General features: G+C 42.0%; 1 protein-coding gene across 1 annotated transcript in view; it reads right to left on the reverse strand.

The window, feature by feature from the left end:
- Positions 1 to 3,127: 3,127 nt before the first annotated feature.
- The window catches only part of SLC35F2 (solute carrier family 35 member F2), a 51,548-nt gene continuing 36,356 nt past the window's right edge, over positions 3,128 to 18,319 (reverse strand). Inside the window, exons 4-9 of the mRNA XM_040976885.1 lie at positions 16,068 to 16,195; positions 10,331 to 10,490; positions 9,318 to 9,474; positions 8,488 to 8,540; positions 6,792 to 6,946; positions 3,128 to 4,480 (exon numbers count right to left, since the gene is read on the reverse strand). Coding sequence (XP_040832819.1) covers positions 4,295 to 4,480; positions 6,792 to 6,946; positions 8,488 to 8,540; positions 9,318 to 9,474; positions 10,331 to 10,490; positions 16,068 to 16,195 — 839 coding nt within the window. The 3' untranslated portion in view covers positions 3,128 to 4,294. The remainder of the gene's footprint in view (positions 4,481 to 6,791; positions 6,947 to 8,487; positions 8,541 to 9,317; positions 9,475 to 10,330; positions 10,491 to 16,067; positions 16,196 to 18,319) is intronic.

The raw sequence follows: 18,319 nt of genomic DNA on the forward strand, positions 1-18,319 counted from the left end.
TGACGTCTTTTAAGGGCTCAGGATATGTCCAGATCCTAAGTGATTAAATGTGGATGGAATGGCAAAGCACAGTAATTATGATAGAAAAGAGAAGCGTGACTAGGCATACAAATGGAGACCACTTCACAGAAAGACAGCCTTCAGAGCTGCAGGGAAAAACCAGACCCCATACTAGCTTTTCTTCCCGAATACACTGCCCAACAGCTCTCTCTAGCAGTGTATTTGCAAATCCTAGCTCAGCAGTTCCAAGGACTGGTGATCCCCTCAGCACTCTTCAAGTGGGAACCCTGATGATCAGCTAATCTGAAAGGCCAGAGCTACGGATTGTGTTTTCACTCTAGTCACCAACTCTGTGTGAGGATGTCTCTGCGATGGATGTTTCTGTTTATGTGGACTCAAATTCCTCAACTGTAACCCCAGGTATTACCCTGTAATATACTTTTAAAAAGCAAGACAAGAAGCAGATATGACGTACTGCTTGGGACACTGGTTCAGAGGTCTATGTCCCACACCAGCGTGCCTGGGATTCCCAGCTCAGCTCTGGATTCCAGCTTTCTGCCACGGGAGACCCTGGGAAGGAAAGCAGCAAGTGATAGCACAAATAACTCAAGTCCTGCCACTCACGTGGAAGACCTGGATTGAGTTCCCAGTTCCTGGCCTCAGCCCAACCTGGAACAGCTACTATGGCCATTTGAAGAACATTCTCAAAAAAAAAAAAAAAAAAAGTCAACAAAACTTTATTTAACAAGACACTGTGGAGGAACTACAAAGTGACCAAAAATTCTTGTGTATGTCACCAGTCTTTGGGGATGTTATGGTTGCTAAAGCGCCACCTGCTAGAACTCTGTTGATAAATACCCACCAAGTGGGTGAGAGCCCAGGTCAGAAAGGTGAGAAGCTGTGTCCCCGGAAGACAGAACCCAATTTCAAGACAGAGATGGGGAAAATGACACCAGCAAAGCCCTCCCCTCTGTGTTACCACAGTCCTGCTGCCTAATTTATTCCATTTATACAACACTAGGGGACAATCTAGCAACTCTATTATACTATTCAGCAGCACTTTTTAAATAGCATGCATACCAACCCTCCTAAAATGAAAAAATCAGTAATTACAATAGTAAAAAAGATTTAGAGGAAGTTGCCTGAGTTACATTTCAAAAGTCGTGTTCCTTTTAGCCGATGTTATCAGCATGTATTTAAATAGATGTAACTGACACACAATCCATGGATTTTATAATAAAATAGTCATTGGAAAGTTATTTTTAGGGAACTATTAGATTCATGTCCAAACACATTTGTGATTGTAAATGTTATGAAAACTTAAGGTTCTTCATGAAAATTGATAAAATATTTTAAAAGTTCATGAAAATTATGTATTGTGAAAAAGCTGGATTTCAACTTTTTGCACCAAAACACACTCATTTTTAACTCAGTTTTTCATGAGTTTTTTGAGGTACCCTTGTATTATATCAACTGTTCTTGGATTGTGTCATTTAAAGAAATTAAACCTGTCATGCCCAGCATTGATACCGTATACATGAAATATGACTATTAACACATGCTGAAATAGTAATATTTTTGAGATAATGGGTCAATCAAAGTATTTATCATTAAGGGTCAATCGTGGTGGTGCAGAAGCATAAGCTGCCACTTGGAGTGCCCACATTCTCAGTCAGTGCCAGTTCAGACCCTGGAACCCGTGCTTCTGAACCAGCTTCCTTGCTAATGTGTCCTGGAAGGCAGCAAATGGTGGCGGCCCAAGAACTTGGGCCCCTGCCACCATGTGGGAGACTGGAATGTAGTTTCAGGCTCCTAGTTTGAACCCACCCTACTTGGGAATGAACCAGTAGACAAAAGCGTTCTCTCTCTCTCTCTCCCCGCCCTCCTTCCCTATCCATAGAATCTGTCATCATGCAGGCTCAGTTAAAACTGTTAGTCTTGGGCAGGCACTGTAGCACAGGATGCAGAGCTGCCACTTGGGACACCGGCATTTCACATCAGAGTTCCACGTCTGTTTCCAATTCAGCTTCTTGCTATTGCCCTGGGAGGCCACTCATAGTGGCCCAAGTATTTAGGTCCCTGACACACATGGAAAACCTGCATGGAGTCCAAGGCTACTGGCTTTATCCTGACCCAGGCCTGGCTGCTGTTGGCATTTGAGGAGTGAACCAGTAGATGGAAGGTATCTCCCTCCCATCCCCCAGAGTGAGCAACCTCACAATAATATTATCTAACAGCTATGGCTCAAGGGACACTGAATTCTGGGTTTTAACTTGGAAGGCCCATTTGAAATCTTCTGCCCCTCTCCAGTCTAAGAACAGTGAGGGAGAAAACTAGAACTAAAGGAAATGAGTGGAAAGGAAAGAGAGCAGGGTAGTATACTAGCTAACTCCACCCACCTCCAGGAAAGTCTTCAGGGCGATCTGCCCTTTGATGTTCTGAATTAGGACCAAAGGCAATGCTTATTTCGTGAATACCACAGATGAGGTGACCAAAGGCCTAGAGACATGCAAAAAGGCTACTGTTGACCCCAGGCTCCATCTGTGATGAGCAAACAGCAAGCAAGCAGCCCTATGCTAACAGGAAGACAGGAGCAAGGGCTCAGGATTCTGGAGCAGAGCAGGAACCAGCCAGGTCGGCTTCACAAAGGTACAGGAAGAACAGACAACTCAACTCAGCTTGATGGTCCTAAGGTATTTAGTCCCCTGAGACGCTCCACTTCCCCACCCACCCTCCAGGGAAACAGCCTTCACAGGCAAGAGACTTTCAGGAACAGCCAGTGTGCAAACTAAAGGGAAAAATCTTCCCAACATGGTCATTCAGATAGAACCTTCTGTGTTCATGGGAGGGAATCAAACCAAACATGAATTGAAAAAGCAGTTTTCATTAATGGTAGAGAATGAGTTATTTCCCTGCAGAAAGAGAAAACCCAATGTGGTAGTTCAGAATTAGACATTTTGTGTGAGTGTGCGTGACCTGTGAAATCCTCCCTTAAATCCCAGACTAGCCTCCATCGCTAAGTTTGTCTCACTGATGGTATGATTCTGAGAAGCTGGATTTGACGAAATCACAGATACATTTACTATCCACAAGGAGAACTGGTTCATCAAAGAAACCACACAGTGGATATATTTCCATCGCTTCAGTCTTTTAATCAATGAATACTTAATCATGATTTCTTTTATATTTGTACAAAAACATACATATTTTGTTTTCAATATTACACTGAATCTTCATAATAGCAGTTTGTATTGAAGAAACGTCACAGAAGTCTAGGAGTGTTGCCAACATTGGAAAGATGGGGAGCAGCACGCCATTTCAACAACTAGGGGATTCTCAAGGTTCCTGGATATACTTTTCTGAGAAATTATTCATCTTGTTTCCATTTTGATTATACTCATTTTTTTTATCAGATATACAAACAAAACTTCCTACTTGTGATCATTTGCAGTTAAAACTTGGTAGCCTTGCTTGATGTTTAATAATGGGGCCGATAGGAATATCCCAGGAGGCTATGGGAGTGTTTTTGAAATGATGGTGTGCATGGATTGAACTCAGATCTGAGAAATCTTGGAGAGCAAGATGGGGGCTTGAAAACACGGATGAGACATCCAGTCTCATGGATTGTGAGGGCAGGAAGTTTGCTTGGGGACCTGGAGTGAAGGAGTGAACATGGCTCTAAAAGAGACTTGAGCCAGGAGTGACAGAGAACACTTAGGGAAAAAAACGAAAAAAAGGGAGATGACTCCAAGGTTTACTGTGCTGCCATGTATCACATCTAAGTAGTCACATTCATGTCTCAGGACTTGTCCAGGACTTGTCCACTTCCCCAAGACATGCAATCAGTCAGCAGGCCTCTTCTGTACCCAAAGGCCACAAGCCCAGGGGACAGTAACTGCTCAGCAGAGCAAAAAACCTATGTGCAGGCCACCCTGCACTGCCCCTACTCCCAACCATCAGCAGCCTGTCCCCCAGCTGGCTCCCTCCTGGGTACCTCCCCCATCCTGTTTCCCACATGGACCTTGAAGACCTCAGTGTGGGACCCACACCTCACCTCTCTGACACAGGTTTTGGTCCTTAAATACACAGAAACACAATCTAGCCTTGGATTCTGCTGGGTTCTGATATTTCTATTTTTGAGACATTCTTCAGTTTTCCTTTACAAAGTCTACCCACTGGATCTAGTCCAATGGTGTGTTCATTCGGAGCCTCCTCATTTCCCGGAATGTCGCCTCAGCAGCCAGTGGACGCTGCTTTCTTCTGTGGTGCACAGGTGTGCACCATCCCTGGCTGGCTACTGGACCTCAGCGTGCGTCTCTGGAAGGTTCTCCTCGAGCTTCAGCCCCAGGTTGTCGATTCCAATGACGGTGACCGGGGGTACACTGCTCTCGGCTGGCTCTGCCGTTCGTGTCGGTGTGGAACAGTACAGGATAAAGCCCACCATGATGACGCTGAAGGACAGGATGTAGAGTCCTGAAAACTAGAAGAGAAGAGCCGGCGCTGGGTGTGTTTCCTCACGCGGCCATCTGCGCTGCTGCCTTTTGCCAGCTGTGCCTTGAGTACCACCTCACCACCCTTGGTGTCAAGCAGCCTGAGACACTAACGCCCTTTGAAATGCCTCCTGTGTACATGGGCTCTGTCAACCAGATCCTGGGAGAAATGAATCCTCTCCTTTGCTACGGATACTCCAGTTCTACCCCATCCTGCATTTAGTGGAGAAGATACAAGGTCTGCACAGACTCCATGAGGCAGCCCATTGCAGGCAGGAGGCACTGCTCACACTACTAATATGAAACAGAAGAAATTATTGGGCAGGTGTCCTTGTACAACATGTCAAGCTGCTACCAGCAGTGCCAGCATCCCATGTGAGCAATAGTTCAAGTCCAGGTTGCTCCACTTCCAATCCAGCTCCCTGCTAAGGCACCAAGTAAGAGCTGCAGAATATGGCCAAAGGTTTGGGCTCCAGTCACCTATGTGGAAGACGTATATAGAGTTCTGGCCTCCTGGCTTCTATGTGGCTCAGCTCCAGCCTGTGGGACCACTGGGGAGTGAACCATGGGATGAGAGATCTCTGTCACCTTTCAAATAGATACATACATCTGTTTTATTCTTTTTGTTGTAAGCCTCTCTTTTAACTAATTACTTCAAAAATCGCAGACCCAAAGTTACTTTAGATATTGTAAATTTTTAAATCGATGGTTTATTGGGTTTACTGTTCTGTATTTCAAAACTACATTTAAAAGGCTTGGCATTTTCTATTATGACCTGAATTTTATTTCACCACTGGAATTCAAGCCAAAGATCACAGACCTGACCGGCATTTTAATCTATACGGCTTGATATGACCTTTGACCAAAACCAGTAAAAACAGATCTGAGTAAACTGCTAGACAAGCAGGGACAAAGGAACATAAAACACAAGGACTGCAGAGGAAGTTATAGAGCACATGCTGTGATTCTGATACCAGCAGAGGTGTCCAAACATTGAGTCATAAAAGGGCTCTTTTATATCACAAGTAAAAGCAGCTGAAGAGCAAATATTTAGATAAAGGAAGTCCATAACAGGTAGTAACAAGTGTTACTATTATTTTACACGTTTTTATTTCTTTAATCTTAGCTCCCTTTGTGGACATTGTCCTATTGACGATGGAAAAGCAAACTACTAAAGCTAAATCAATATGTTTGGTTAAGGGAAAACAGCATGTGTGAGGGTGTTGTGTGTTAATGCGGCTGAATTCTCAGACCTTCTTTGAGCTGCTGGAACAGCAGTAGACAAATGGCATCATGCCCTAGGCGCAGTCATATGAAATGCAGCCACAGCACTGAGGTGTTCCTGGACAACTGTGCTCTCAAGAAAAAAAAAATGATCAGGTCCCCCAAGACCACGTCAGTGATTCCCTCTGCCAGTTCCTACTCTTTTGTGATGCTACCAATAAGTCTTCACATATTCTTACATTCTCAGCTCAGAAATAATCTTAACCAGCGAGTCTGCAAAATAACAGCTAGTTCTTATCACATGTAGCTTTGCAAGATGATAAGATCAATGCTGCATTTGCAGAAATTTCTGAGACCTGCACTGAACCCACTGAGTGTGAGTTCCTAGCAAATTCCCATGAACAGTGTGAAATCAAGGACAAAGTTGTCTGTCTGGATACAAAATTGTATCGGAGCAGAGAAATGTGATTGATATCCCCCACTGAAATGAAAAAGTATCAAGTAACAGCAAACATTGAAACTATTCACTCAAACAATAGCAAGCAAGTCAACAAGACTTCGCAGTAGAGAACAGATGGATTTCTACTGCATTGGCCCTCAAAGAGTTCTAAAATCTTTGAGAGGAAGCTGTAAGGTCAAAACTATTATCATAATAATACTAGTAGGTATTCACCCTGAAACTGTTCCGATCATGCATCTCTCATTTTCCATCAGCCACTCCAAACATTTTATCTATGTCCAGGGCAAAGACAATCCAAGCTAGACAGTCTCTTGAGGGCCAAAACACCTATGGTGGTGCTTGCACATCACCTGGTAACACACGCTGACATTCTCCTAGGCTGGTATCTTAGGTCATTCCATCAAAGATAAACCCAACTTCATTTCACTTTTCAGAAAAACCCCAGAATGACCATTCTTTTTCTGAACATACTTTCTAATGCAAAAGCAATTAAGAAAGGAGTGAGGCCCACCATTGAGATTCTTGCCAAGAGGATGAGAAGATTTTCTTTTTGGACAAAGAATCTTACAGATCCCCTTTACTTCTTTGGAACAAAGCAAGTATTCTTATTTTCTTACCTTATAGCCAAAGAGAAAGAGGCCAAAGAAAAGGCTGTAGAGATCAGCTGTCAAGATGCCCAGGTTGACGGAGGTAGCACTAGTGACTTTGATCACCACTGGCATGAAGCTGTACAGGCAAAACATACAGAGGGCAAATGCCACAAACAGCAGAGCTGTGAAAAAAGGAAGATATCTAACATAAGAGAAGAAATGGAGAGACAAATGGTAGAAAAGCTTGGTTGCCATCCAAAACTCCCTGGTTCATTAACATACTATGTGCATCAAAAAACTCCTACTAACAGTCAGCATTGTAAAGAAAATTACCAATGCTCAGGCCTGGTGTGATGGCGCAATTGCATAATCCTCCCCCTTGCATGCACAGGGATTGTGCCCTGCCTGCTCCACTTCCTATCCAGCTCCCTGCTCGTGGCCTGGGAAAGCAGTCAAGGATAATCTTAGTACTCGGGACCCTGCACCCACATGGAGACCCGGAGGAGTTCCTGGCTTCAGATTGATTCGGGCTTCAGATCAATTCAGTTCTGACCTTCGCGGCCATTTAGCAGTGAACCAGAGGTTGGAAGATCTTTCTCTCTGTCTCTCTATAATAATCTTTCTGATAAAAATGAACAAATCTTAAAAACAAGAACAAAAACCCCATGAAACTACTAACTCTCTGGTGAACAATAACAACAAGTTGTGATATAAGTGAAGGACCTCAAAGATCCAACCAAGTGCCAAATGACTGAGACAATAAAATCTTGCTTATCATGTGACTGCATCTCAAGGCGGAGTGATGCCTGAGACAAAAGTGCAGTCAAAGTAGAAGCAGCACCATGTGTCAAGGAAAATCATTCACAGTCTTTTGTTTGCTTTTATTTGCATTGTTTGTGTAACTGGATTCAGAAAAAGCATTTTTAGGGCACCCATGATGGTCATTAGATCAACTGTATTTTTTTTTATCTCATTAGATTCAATTGCTCCCAGATATTACAAGGTGACTCTCATCTCTAGGTCACTGAGAGTCACGTGATGCTCTTTCATCAGAGTGCCTGTATTGTAAAGGATTCCTTAATCTCATTTCATATGCAACACACTCATACACACATTTCTAGCAGTCTAAGCTATTTAACCGAATTAAATTACCCATACCCGGAACACAAGTTTCTATGACATTACATACTATTTAACTTCCTTCAAACGCATCATTAAACAAGGCTAACATCTTTCCTAACTGGCCTGCCAGTTTATTCTGCCTTATTTGTGCAGATACCTGGGAATATCAGATCACAGGAGAAATGGAAGTGGTTTGTGATCAGACACCATTAGATGATTCTGATTAGTGTTCACAATTATATTAAGCAGATAACAATCTTCCCAAGAGGTCTAAGGGCCTAAGATACAGATCTAACTGGAAGCTCACGTGAGAGTCAAACTTACTCTAGTTGAGAACTCCTAGTCAAGTAAAGCTATTCCTACAGGTAAAAATTAAACATTAATTTCATGGAGGTTCATCTACCAATTTTCAGAGGAAACGCAACATAAAGCACTACACCTAGTATGATTTCACAAGAACATGTAATACTGAGAGGAAGTAATTATTTCTTCACATGCATTTTGTCAATTAGGATAAAATATGAACCAGAACAAAATAAGACTAAAATCAACTAAGATAAATCAAAACTAAAAGAAAAGAACGTATCACTTATTTACATACCGATTTTCCAGTCCCAGCGAATGCTGGCAATATCCCTATATTCCACAATCAACCTAAGATGAGAACAAGAAGTTGTTGAGATACATGCTGATTTTTATCATTTTAGGAAAATGTCAGTTACCATACTTTGGCTAAAGTCATGAATTGTGTTTATTTTGGACACACAAAGGTTACACTGGAGTGCTTGGGTTAAAGTCCCACATGCTGCACTCTTGATTCCTGGCAATGTGCATCCTAAGAGATAACAGGGACAGCTCAAGCAGCAGGGTCCCTGCTGTCCATGTAGGAGACTCACAATGAATTCCAGATTCCTGGTTTCTGTTTGGCCCAGTCCTTCCTATAATAGGCATTTGGAGAATAAGGCCATGGATAAAAGACAGATGAATAGGTACACAGATCTTAAGAAGTTATATTAACTTTTAATTTTTTCTTCAAATACAAAAAAAGACTATCTTTAAGAAAAAGACAAAGAATAAAAACAAAAGTCCTTAAAGATATTTTCTTTCCAAGTGTTGTTCAACAATAGTCAGCTATCACAAGAGGCCACGATATCATGTTTTGCTTTTGAATACATTTAAAAGGAAGTTAATGTACTAATGTTTACTGGAAATGAGTTAAAACCATTAAGTCCACACTGTTCATGACATCGGTAATGCTGAGTATCACACGCCAGGCACTATTTTACCAAGACGCTGGTAGAAATTTACCAAGCTATTGATTTCAAAACATGAATTTTGGCTAAATCAGCAATGACTATTAGCAGTTCCAAAGTCATCATCTATGGTACATTTTCTTCTTTTAGTTTTAAGGAAAAAAAGTTGGAATCTTACAGCTGTATGCCGCTAATAATTGTTCCGAACAAGCCCACCATTCCTAAAAACTCCTGTCTGCTTAGCTTCTTCACGATGTACTCTTCACACACATTAGAAACGGCGTACAGGGAAGCCCCGACAAGGACAAGGATGTCACCAATTAGCACATCACTCCCTGCAGGAAGACAAGCCACAACAGGAAGACAACATCAATGGGTGAACCTCCAGGAGATGACCTGGCTCTCATTTAAATAAGATCAAACTTAATCCTGGTTTCTAGAAACTCAGAATGTCTTCCTCTGATTTTTCTTAATCTGGCTCCTCAGGACACTGACAGCTGGAAGGTATGGTACACAGTATTTACCTGCAGCCTCAGAAAGTGGCTCAATGACAATGATAAACTTCCGGGGTTTACTGAAGGGAGTTCATTGAGAACCATAGGGAAGGAAGCTTGGTGAGCAAGCTACTTCTGTCAAACTAAGGAGACATTGCACCACCTGTGGATGGGATAAATTCACTGATCTTAATGAACCATTATGCCATCAGTGCTCTGTGCATTTGACACAAAGTGCAGGGGCACCCACAGAGTAAATTCATCAGAAACACTCCAGTGAATATCAAGTCTCCTTTCCCTGCCCCAACACTTCTGTTTAAAGAAAATCACAAATATTTTGCAGTGTCAGCCACCAAACAATTTTTTTTTCTGATAAAAACAAGAAACAAAGTGTCTGCAATAGACTTTTCACTAACTCCAAGGTTATGAGCTCAAGAGATTGTTCCAACTATGTAACAAAACTTTTCTCATGAGACAAAACAGAACTGTTTAGCAGGATGGAAAAGATGAGGCCAGCACTGTGGGCTGGGGGGAAAATAACAATTGCTTCATGGATGTGGTTACTGAAAACCAGAAATAATGAAAACAACGTTTTAATCAACTGGAATCTGTTTTCTACTTTTTATTCTTTTCTTTGCAAAATAAAAATGAAACATGAACAAAACATTTCTGTGACTAAACCCCAATACAGTCTTACCTGAATTGTCTTCCCTCCCTGCTAGTATGTCTGCACCAACCATGGTTCCTACGCCCAAAAGACAGACAGCCACGGCAATGAAGTGAATCACTCTGTATCTTGCATACAGAACAAACCACGAGAGAGCCATCAACACGGGAATCCCAAAGCAATCCAAAAGCTGCACAGAAAGGGAAAGTTAGTTTAAAATCTCTTTCAGGGGCCTGTGTTCTGGCACAGAGAGCTAAGCCGCTCTGTGATGCCAGCATCCCGTATCAGAGTGTCTCTTGGAGTCCCAGCTAAAAAAGCAGAAGATGGTCCAAATACTTGGGCTCCTACCACCCATGGGTGTGACCTGGATGAAGTTCCAGGCTCCTGACATTAACCTAGGCCAGTGCTGGCTGCTATAGCTCTTTAGAGTGAACTAGTGAAGATCACTGTTACCTTGACTTTCAAATTTAAAAAGTCGTAAAAAAAACTTCTTCCACTAGCTAAAAAAAAAAAAAAAAGATAATTAAATAATATTAAGAACTAATAGTTGTTGAGCATTTATTACTGCCAGCTATATCCTGAGAGCTTCACCCAAATCAACTTTTTTCATCTGCACAACAATTCCAAGTTGACTCAAATTGCACAATTAAAAGAATTCCACCCAAGGTCCCATGCAATTTATCTCTACACTCCCAACTATTGATCTGTAAATCCAGGAAGTAAAGTTTCCTTCCTTCGTTTATCCAACAAATATGAATTAAGCCCCTTGCCATGTAGGAGACACAGAGAGGAGCTGGAAACAGAAGTGAACAAGACAGACTCAGGAGCAACTTAGCTAGACAGGCAAGGTATTTATAATCTGTATGCTCCAGATGTCTCATAATTGGGCCAAGGATGACAAAGTACAGGTAACGGTGACAGAACAGGCACCACCTCCCTGACCTGGTGTCCCAGCCCTGCCTTATGAAACAAAGGCACACACTCTTACTCCTCTTCCTTGCATGTCTTCAGCACCTGTTGACTGTGGGACAACCTGAAAGGTGGGGTGACTGACGTTGCCAAAATTATAGCCAACCCCAAATCACTGGCAAGATACCACGAGATTCCACTCATTCAATACTTAACTGCACAAATTCAAATTTCATATGGATTTAAACTACATTTGCATGAAGTTCCTGAAAATGCTGTTTATGCCCTGCTTGGCCTGTGTGTAACTTTGTCCCTGATTCTTTCATAAACTCTCCCCTAACCTCAGCACCCTGCCCGACCCTGTCCACAGTGCTTACTGATTATCTTTCAGTATCATCACTGGAGCCCAACATGCCATGAGTAAAATGGGCACCTTCTCTTGTTAGGTATTCCAGCTGCAGAACTCTCTAAGTGCTTTATTGTGCCTGCCCGAATAACAAACCACTAAGCGATGTAAATGATAATGGCCTGTCCCGGAAGACACAGGAAAATCCAGCCATAATGCTTTAACAAAGTCAAAACTACATCTTTTAAACAAACACACACGCACAAACTATTAAAAGCACTCCAAAAACTTTCACAGAATCCTTCCTATCCTCAAACTGTACTGCCATATCAAACATAAATGTCATCATTTATAATAATTTTTGGTCGACAGTGAGTGAATCTATAAGGAAACTGCCTATGTCACCATGAGAGCCCAAGGGCCTCAGTTCACTGTCACTCTCTGGGAGTCCACTTCATATGGAATGAAGAGATTAGATCTGATGGTTTGATAGGCCCATTCCTGCTAGAAAATTCTAAGATTTCTCAGGTGATCACTCTTACCTCCCATCATTTATCTACATGGGGGTTGGGATGCTAGGCACCTGCAATGTCAGTATTCCATATCGTTGTCTGAGTCCCTGCTGCTCCACTTCCAATCCAGCTCCCTACCAATACACCTAGGGAAGCAGTGGAAGATGGTCCAAAAGCTTAGGATCCCTGCATCCACATGGGAGACCCAAATAGAGTTCCAGTCTCCTGACTTTGGCCTGGTTCCACCCTGGCTGTTGTGGACATCTGGACATCTGGAGAGTGACCTGAGGGGAAGTATCTTTCTCTGTGTATCTCTGCGTTTCAAACTAATAAATAAATCAATTAAAAATAAAATTTTTTAAATGTATTGTCTTGGTAATAGATGCCTTTTTTGATGCTTTCAGTTCTAAAAGTTTCATTTCACTAAATCTCTTTAATATAAGGACCAGAGTTGTGGTATAAAACAATTAAGCTGCCACCTTGCAACACCAGCATCCTATCTGAGAGCCAGTTCGAGCGCCAGCCATTTCACTTTTGATCAGCTCCCCACTAATGCACATGGGAAAGCAGCAGATGATAGTTCAAGCAGTTGGGCCCCTGCCATCTACACGGGAAACCCAGATGGAATTCTGGGCTCCTAATCTCAGCCTGGCCTCGCTCCAGTCATTGTGACCATTCAGAGTGAATCATCAGATGGAAGCTTACTCTTCCATGTCTCTCCCAGTCACTCTGCCTTTCAAGTAAATCTTTAAAAGAACCACGTTCTAGAAAGAATAGAGGAGCTTAAAAGAGAAGAGGCAGGTAGGGCTGTGGCAGTTAAGAGCAAATGGACAAAGTAGACACCTCATTAAATGTGCCATAAATTGTCAAGATCCTTTTTTAGTACCTTGAAAGGAATCCTTAAGGAGAAGGTTCAAACACTGTTTAGTCCAAACTCCCACTCTGCTAGATCACGCATGCCAGAGATCTACTCAACTAGAAAATCAGCTTGAACAGCTCCAGAGACAGGCCTCTCTGCTGCTGGAGTGTTTTAGAGGTAGATGCCTTTTTTATAGCATGTTGCTTGCTAGGACCATATACGCCTGACTTCTGACAACTAAATACTGAGATATTTCTAAGACGTTAGAATGTAATAAGTTGTTTCCAACAGCTGAAGGGCTGAACTTCAGCTGCAAAACAATCCAACTGTATTTGGTATAGCTGCGTACAACTTAAACCAATTTACAATTTTTCATCAGATATCAAAATTAGTAAAAAACCAAACCATAATAAGGTAAGTAAATGTGTGTGGAATTATGATGTGGGGGCGGATATTGTGGAACACCTGCATCCCATACAAACTGCGGGTTTGGATCTTGGTTGCTCTGCACTTCCAGCTCCCCGCTCATGTGCCTGAGAGGCAGCGGATGGCAGACCAAGTCCTTGGTTCTCCGCCATCCATGTGGGAGACCCAGGAGAAGTTCCTGGCTCTTGATTTTGATCTGGTCCACCCTTGGCTGCAGCAGGCAGGCATTTGACATTTGTGAAGAGAACCAATGAACTGAGTCTCTCTCTCCTTGCCCCCATCTCCATCTCTCCTTCTCTCTGTCACACTGCCTTTAAAACAAAATAAATAAATTTTCTACAGGCTTGTAGGTCATTACTTAATGATAAAAAGTACACATATCCTATTGGCAATAAACTCTATGCTCTAGGAACCTCCTAGTTTTAATTTTTATAAAATTTTGGATTCTTCATGTACCTCTTATGTCTGTCTTAACAAATTCTTATCTCAGTGTTTAACTAATACAATATTAAGAGATTTGCTGAGGACATGTTTAGCATAATGTTACAAACAAGAAACAACTTAAATGCCTATTGTATATTTACCTTGGGAAAACTACTGAGATTTTAAAAACCTTTCTCTTTTCCAAGTGAAGTAAGCCTACCATCACTTTAGCTTTCCACAGTTCCTAAAATTTAGAGATCAACTGACAGTATCTCTGTTTTGTGTAGTGAGGAAGCCAGAAAGTTATAAATTTGCTGTACTGAGAAGTCTAAATCTGACCTTGGAGTCTACCGCGCTTTCACTCCTTCCACTAGAGTATTTTAGTGTTAGTGACATGAGTCAGCATCAGCTTGCTAACAGTCTGGCTCAGTTGCATGAGGCTGGAGAACACCACCACACCAGCATCTTCCACCTGCGACACCACGAAGCTTCTTCAATGAGTTTCCTGCCACCCTCCCCACATCACAGGGTTATCCTCCACACCAAAACGATTGTGATCTCTTTAAAGTGTTCACAGAACCACCGGTCAGCTGCACAAGGGCAGGGATTTTCATCTGCCTGGCACACATTTGGTGATGTACAAATATTAATGGAATCCTATCATTCCTCGCCATCCCAGCTCTCAGCCTGAAAGCCTCACAGCTATGGCCACCCCAACTCTGCTCCACATTATCTCCGACCTCAACTCCTACGACCTTCCATTCTCTCCCTCCATTCCAATTCCTCTGACTCCTTTTCATGCCTAAAAAGCTGTATACACTCATGACCGTTGTTCATGTTGTTCCCTCTACCTAGAAATCTTCCTTTACATAACTTCATGCCTCATCCCTCCTCTCTGTTCCAACACTCCTCATCTCCTTCTCTTATTCATCTCCACTATACAAGCCACCACATAATTTAATCATCACATCCTTTCTTTTCCCTGATCCACAACAATAATATTGCAAGCTCCTAATGGTATAGACTTTAAAATTTTAAAAAAGAAAGAAAGATTTGCTTATTTATTTGACAGAATTACAAGGAGAAGGGAAGGCACAGGGGCAGAGCCGTCCCCTCCACTGGTTCACTCCCTAGATAGCCACAACAGCTGGGCTGGAGCCAGACTGAAGCTTTCTCAAACCATCCCACATGGGTGGCAGGGGCCCAAACATTTGTGCAATCTTCCACTGCTTTTCCCAGGCTGTTGGCAGGGGTCTGCATTTGGAGTAAAGCAGCTAGGACACAAAGCCAGGCCCATAGGGATGCTAAGTGCCAGGCAGTAACTGTATCAGCTATGCCAAAACACCAGCCCCAGTTAGAGACGTGTAACTACTTTGTTCACAACTTTGTCTCCAGTAGATAGTTTAGTGCCTACCACTTAGTAGGTGGTCAATAAATATTTTTTTAAGTTAAAAAAAAGCACTATCTAGGCGCATTTTCCTTTTAATCCAGTAAAAATAAACTTAACAAAGAACAGTGGTGAGAGGTTTTAAAACAAGGTTTATTATTTTTATTTGAAAGTCAGATGTATATATAGAGAAGGAGACACACAGAGAGAGCTTTCCATCTGCTGGTTATCTCCCCACAGGGCTGCAATGGTCAGAGCTGCATGGTCCAAAGACAGGAGCCAAGCACTTTTTTCCTTTTCTCCCATATGAGTACAGGGTCCCAAGGCTTTGGGCCATCCTCAACTGCTTTCCCAGGCCATAAGCAGGGAGCTGGATCAGAAGTGAAGCACCTGGGAAACGATTCAGTACCCCCAAGGGATGCAGGCACTACAAGCCTGTATACCATCTCACCAGCCCATGATATCCTTGGGTACCACCTGTCTTCAAAATGTTTACTAAGTCTTTTCTAATTGGTTCTTTGTTGTGAAGAGCTACTTTGCTAGTAAATCTCCGATTTTTCAGTAGTTTCAAGGTACAAATAATTGTATATGCCACATTTGAGCATAAAGCAACTCTCATCAACATCACAATATCAACTGCCAACCAAACATTTCTATTTATTTTAGTAGGAACTATTATGATCTGCTATGGCATTAGCAGGGTGGAAAGTGATTAACTTGTACACACTTCACTAATTTCAATAAACATTACTCACTGAACATATGCTCTATTGGAAAACAAATATCATCCACCTGTACTTGGGTTTGCTACAAGTGAAACAGAATTTCAATACAGCCAGGCTAACAAACAGGAATTCATGTTCTTGAAGCTGTAAAATTCTAGCAGTCAGAGGACCACACCTTACCTGAACACTAGTTAGAGTGGTGTATTGGTACGCTCTGACCATCAGGTAATTTGCTTCCACATCCGCCAGTCCCAGGAGGATATACTTCCACCATTTTCTTTTCAAGATGTCTAAAAGATTATCAGCACCTAAGTGGAGAAAAAACTGAATTGGTCCTTGTTGCTTTTGACAACTTTTGATAATTTTCAAATTAGTGAGCCCAAGAAAGGATATATGGTGCATTTTGAAAGAGGTCACACCTAATTTCTGTTACTCATAACCCAAACTCTAGCAGTTCAGCAAATTCAATTGTTTTTTGAGACTCATTGCTGAAGTTTCAACATAGATCACGTGTTCCACAGAGCAGAAAAAAGTGATAGGTTTTCTATCCCTTTCCAATAGTAATGCAGTATTTATATAGGAGCTTGGTTGTCACCACTTCTGACAAGCCACAGACTATAACATAAACATAAACTGAAATGTTTTCCTATGTTTGTGTGTATTAACCAGTCAGTGGACCTCCAATCATAGGATTCTTCAAGGAACCTTTGCAAGTGGGCATTCTTTTGGAAGATGTACTCATCAGTGACAAGCTAGGGAAAAGGCTTAGTGGTACTGTTATAGAAATACCATTCCAACTGTTGTTTATTCAGATTAACCATAATCCCACTAAAGAATCTAGCATCACAGGAGATGTGAAGTTGGTACACATATGTGATAACATACTAAGAAATAAAAGCAGTGAGAATCACAATCAGTTTGTTTCCATTAAGACCAAAATTGCAGTAATAACCCAAAAATAGAAAATTAGCCTTCTCTATAAGACAGCAAAAAGCACTCTGACCGTCCCTCGGGAGGACCACAATATTACACCGGGAGCCACAGGGACATCAGAATGAGCAGTGTGCAAGACTGTTAATCAGGTACCATTTCCACTCACAACTCCTAAAGATCTGGCCAAATCTCCTGTTTCCCCCTAAAAACCGTCTCCCCACTCACATAGCCTCCACTTTGTATTTTTTAAAAAATGAGTTACTGGTCTCAAATCATAAAACTCATAACAAAACAACTGGTACATTCGGTTCCATTTTAAGTGGGGACTCTAAGAGTCAAAGATAATGAAAATGGGATTGCACCATCTCAGATGTCCACTCTCTTCACACCTCTGAATTCAATCTCATTTGCTTTATTTGGTAATGTCATGCCTCTCTCTTGTGGGAGGAACTTTTGGGGCTGCAACATGGGCAGTTTCTACTACAGAGGGGTTGAGTATTAGAGCAGGTTGCCTGTAAGATCCACAGCAAACTATTGAAGTGTTCTATATCTCAGGTTCCTCGTGTGTAAAGTGAGGATGATAATAATATTCTCCCGAGTTGTGAGGCCTTAATGAGTTAATACACAATGTGAGATGATTTAAGCAACCAAAATGATGGCGTGACACACACCAAAAAAAAGTCAATGATATCTCACTCTTTCCCATTTCCAGCTAGAAATAATTATCTAATAATGGTTCCAAAGTGGTTTAGGCAGCCAATGGTAAGGATGTTAATTCCTTACTGATACCTGTCAATTCCTTGTCTTGGTTTTTCCTAGAAATTCAGGCTTGTTCAACAGGCAAGCAATGTCCCATTTAGTATTCTCTACTTAAGTGAAAAATACATTCCGAAAAATTAGGTTTTTGATATTTCAAGCACTTTTCATACTGTGTCTTTTTTTTTTTAAGATTTATTTTTTATTTTCTTTATTGGAAAGGCAGATATACAGAGAGGAGAGACAGAGAGGAAGATCTTCCGTCCGATGATTCACTCCCCAAGTGAGCGCAACGGCCGATGCTATGCCGATCCGAAGCCAGGAGCCTCTTCCGGGTCTCCCACGCGGGTGCAGGGTCCCAAAGCTTTGGGCCGTCCTCGACTGCTTTCCCGGGCCACAGGCAGGGAGCTGGATGGGAAGCGGGGCTGCTGGGATTAGAACCGACGCCCATATGGGATCCCGGGAGTGCAAGGCGAGGACCTTAACCACTGCGCCACCGAGTCGGGCCCCATACTGTCTTAATTTTATCAACCACGGGGAGGAGGGGGTACATGAAACTCAACAGATTCACACCTTTTCAAAATTTTATAGCTTCTAACCTGTTACAGTCTGGTGTTACTTATTTTAATCAACAAGTTCAGATGGTTATGCATAAATCTACCGACATCACTTCCATGGTCTTCAAGGATGTTGTATTTTTCTAATAACTTGTAAATACAGCTGCAGTTTCTTATTCTTGGTTA

The sequence above is a fragment of the Ochotona curzoniae genome, unplaced genomic scaffold (assembly GCF_017591425.1).
Source record: "Ochotona curzoniae isolate NIBS_2020 unplaced genomic scaffold, NIBS_Ocur_1.0 contig_2723, whole genome shotgun sequence".
Classification (NCBI taxonomy): domain Eukaryota; kingdom Metazoa; phylum Chordata; class Mammalia; order Lagomorpha; family Ochotonidae; genus Ochotona; species Ochotona curzoniae.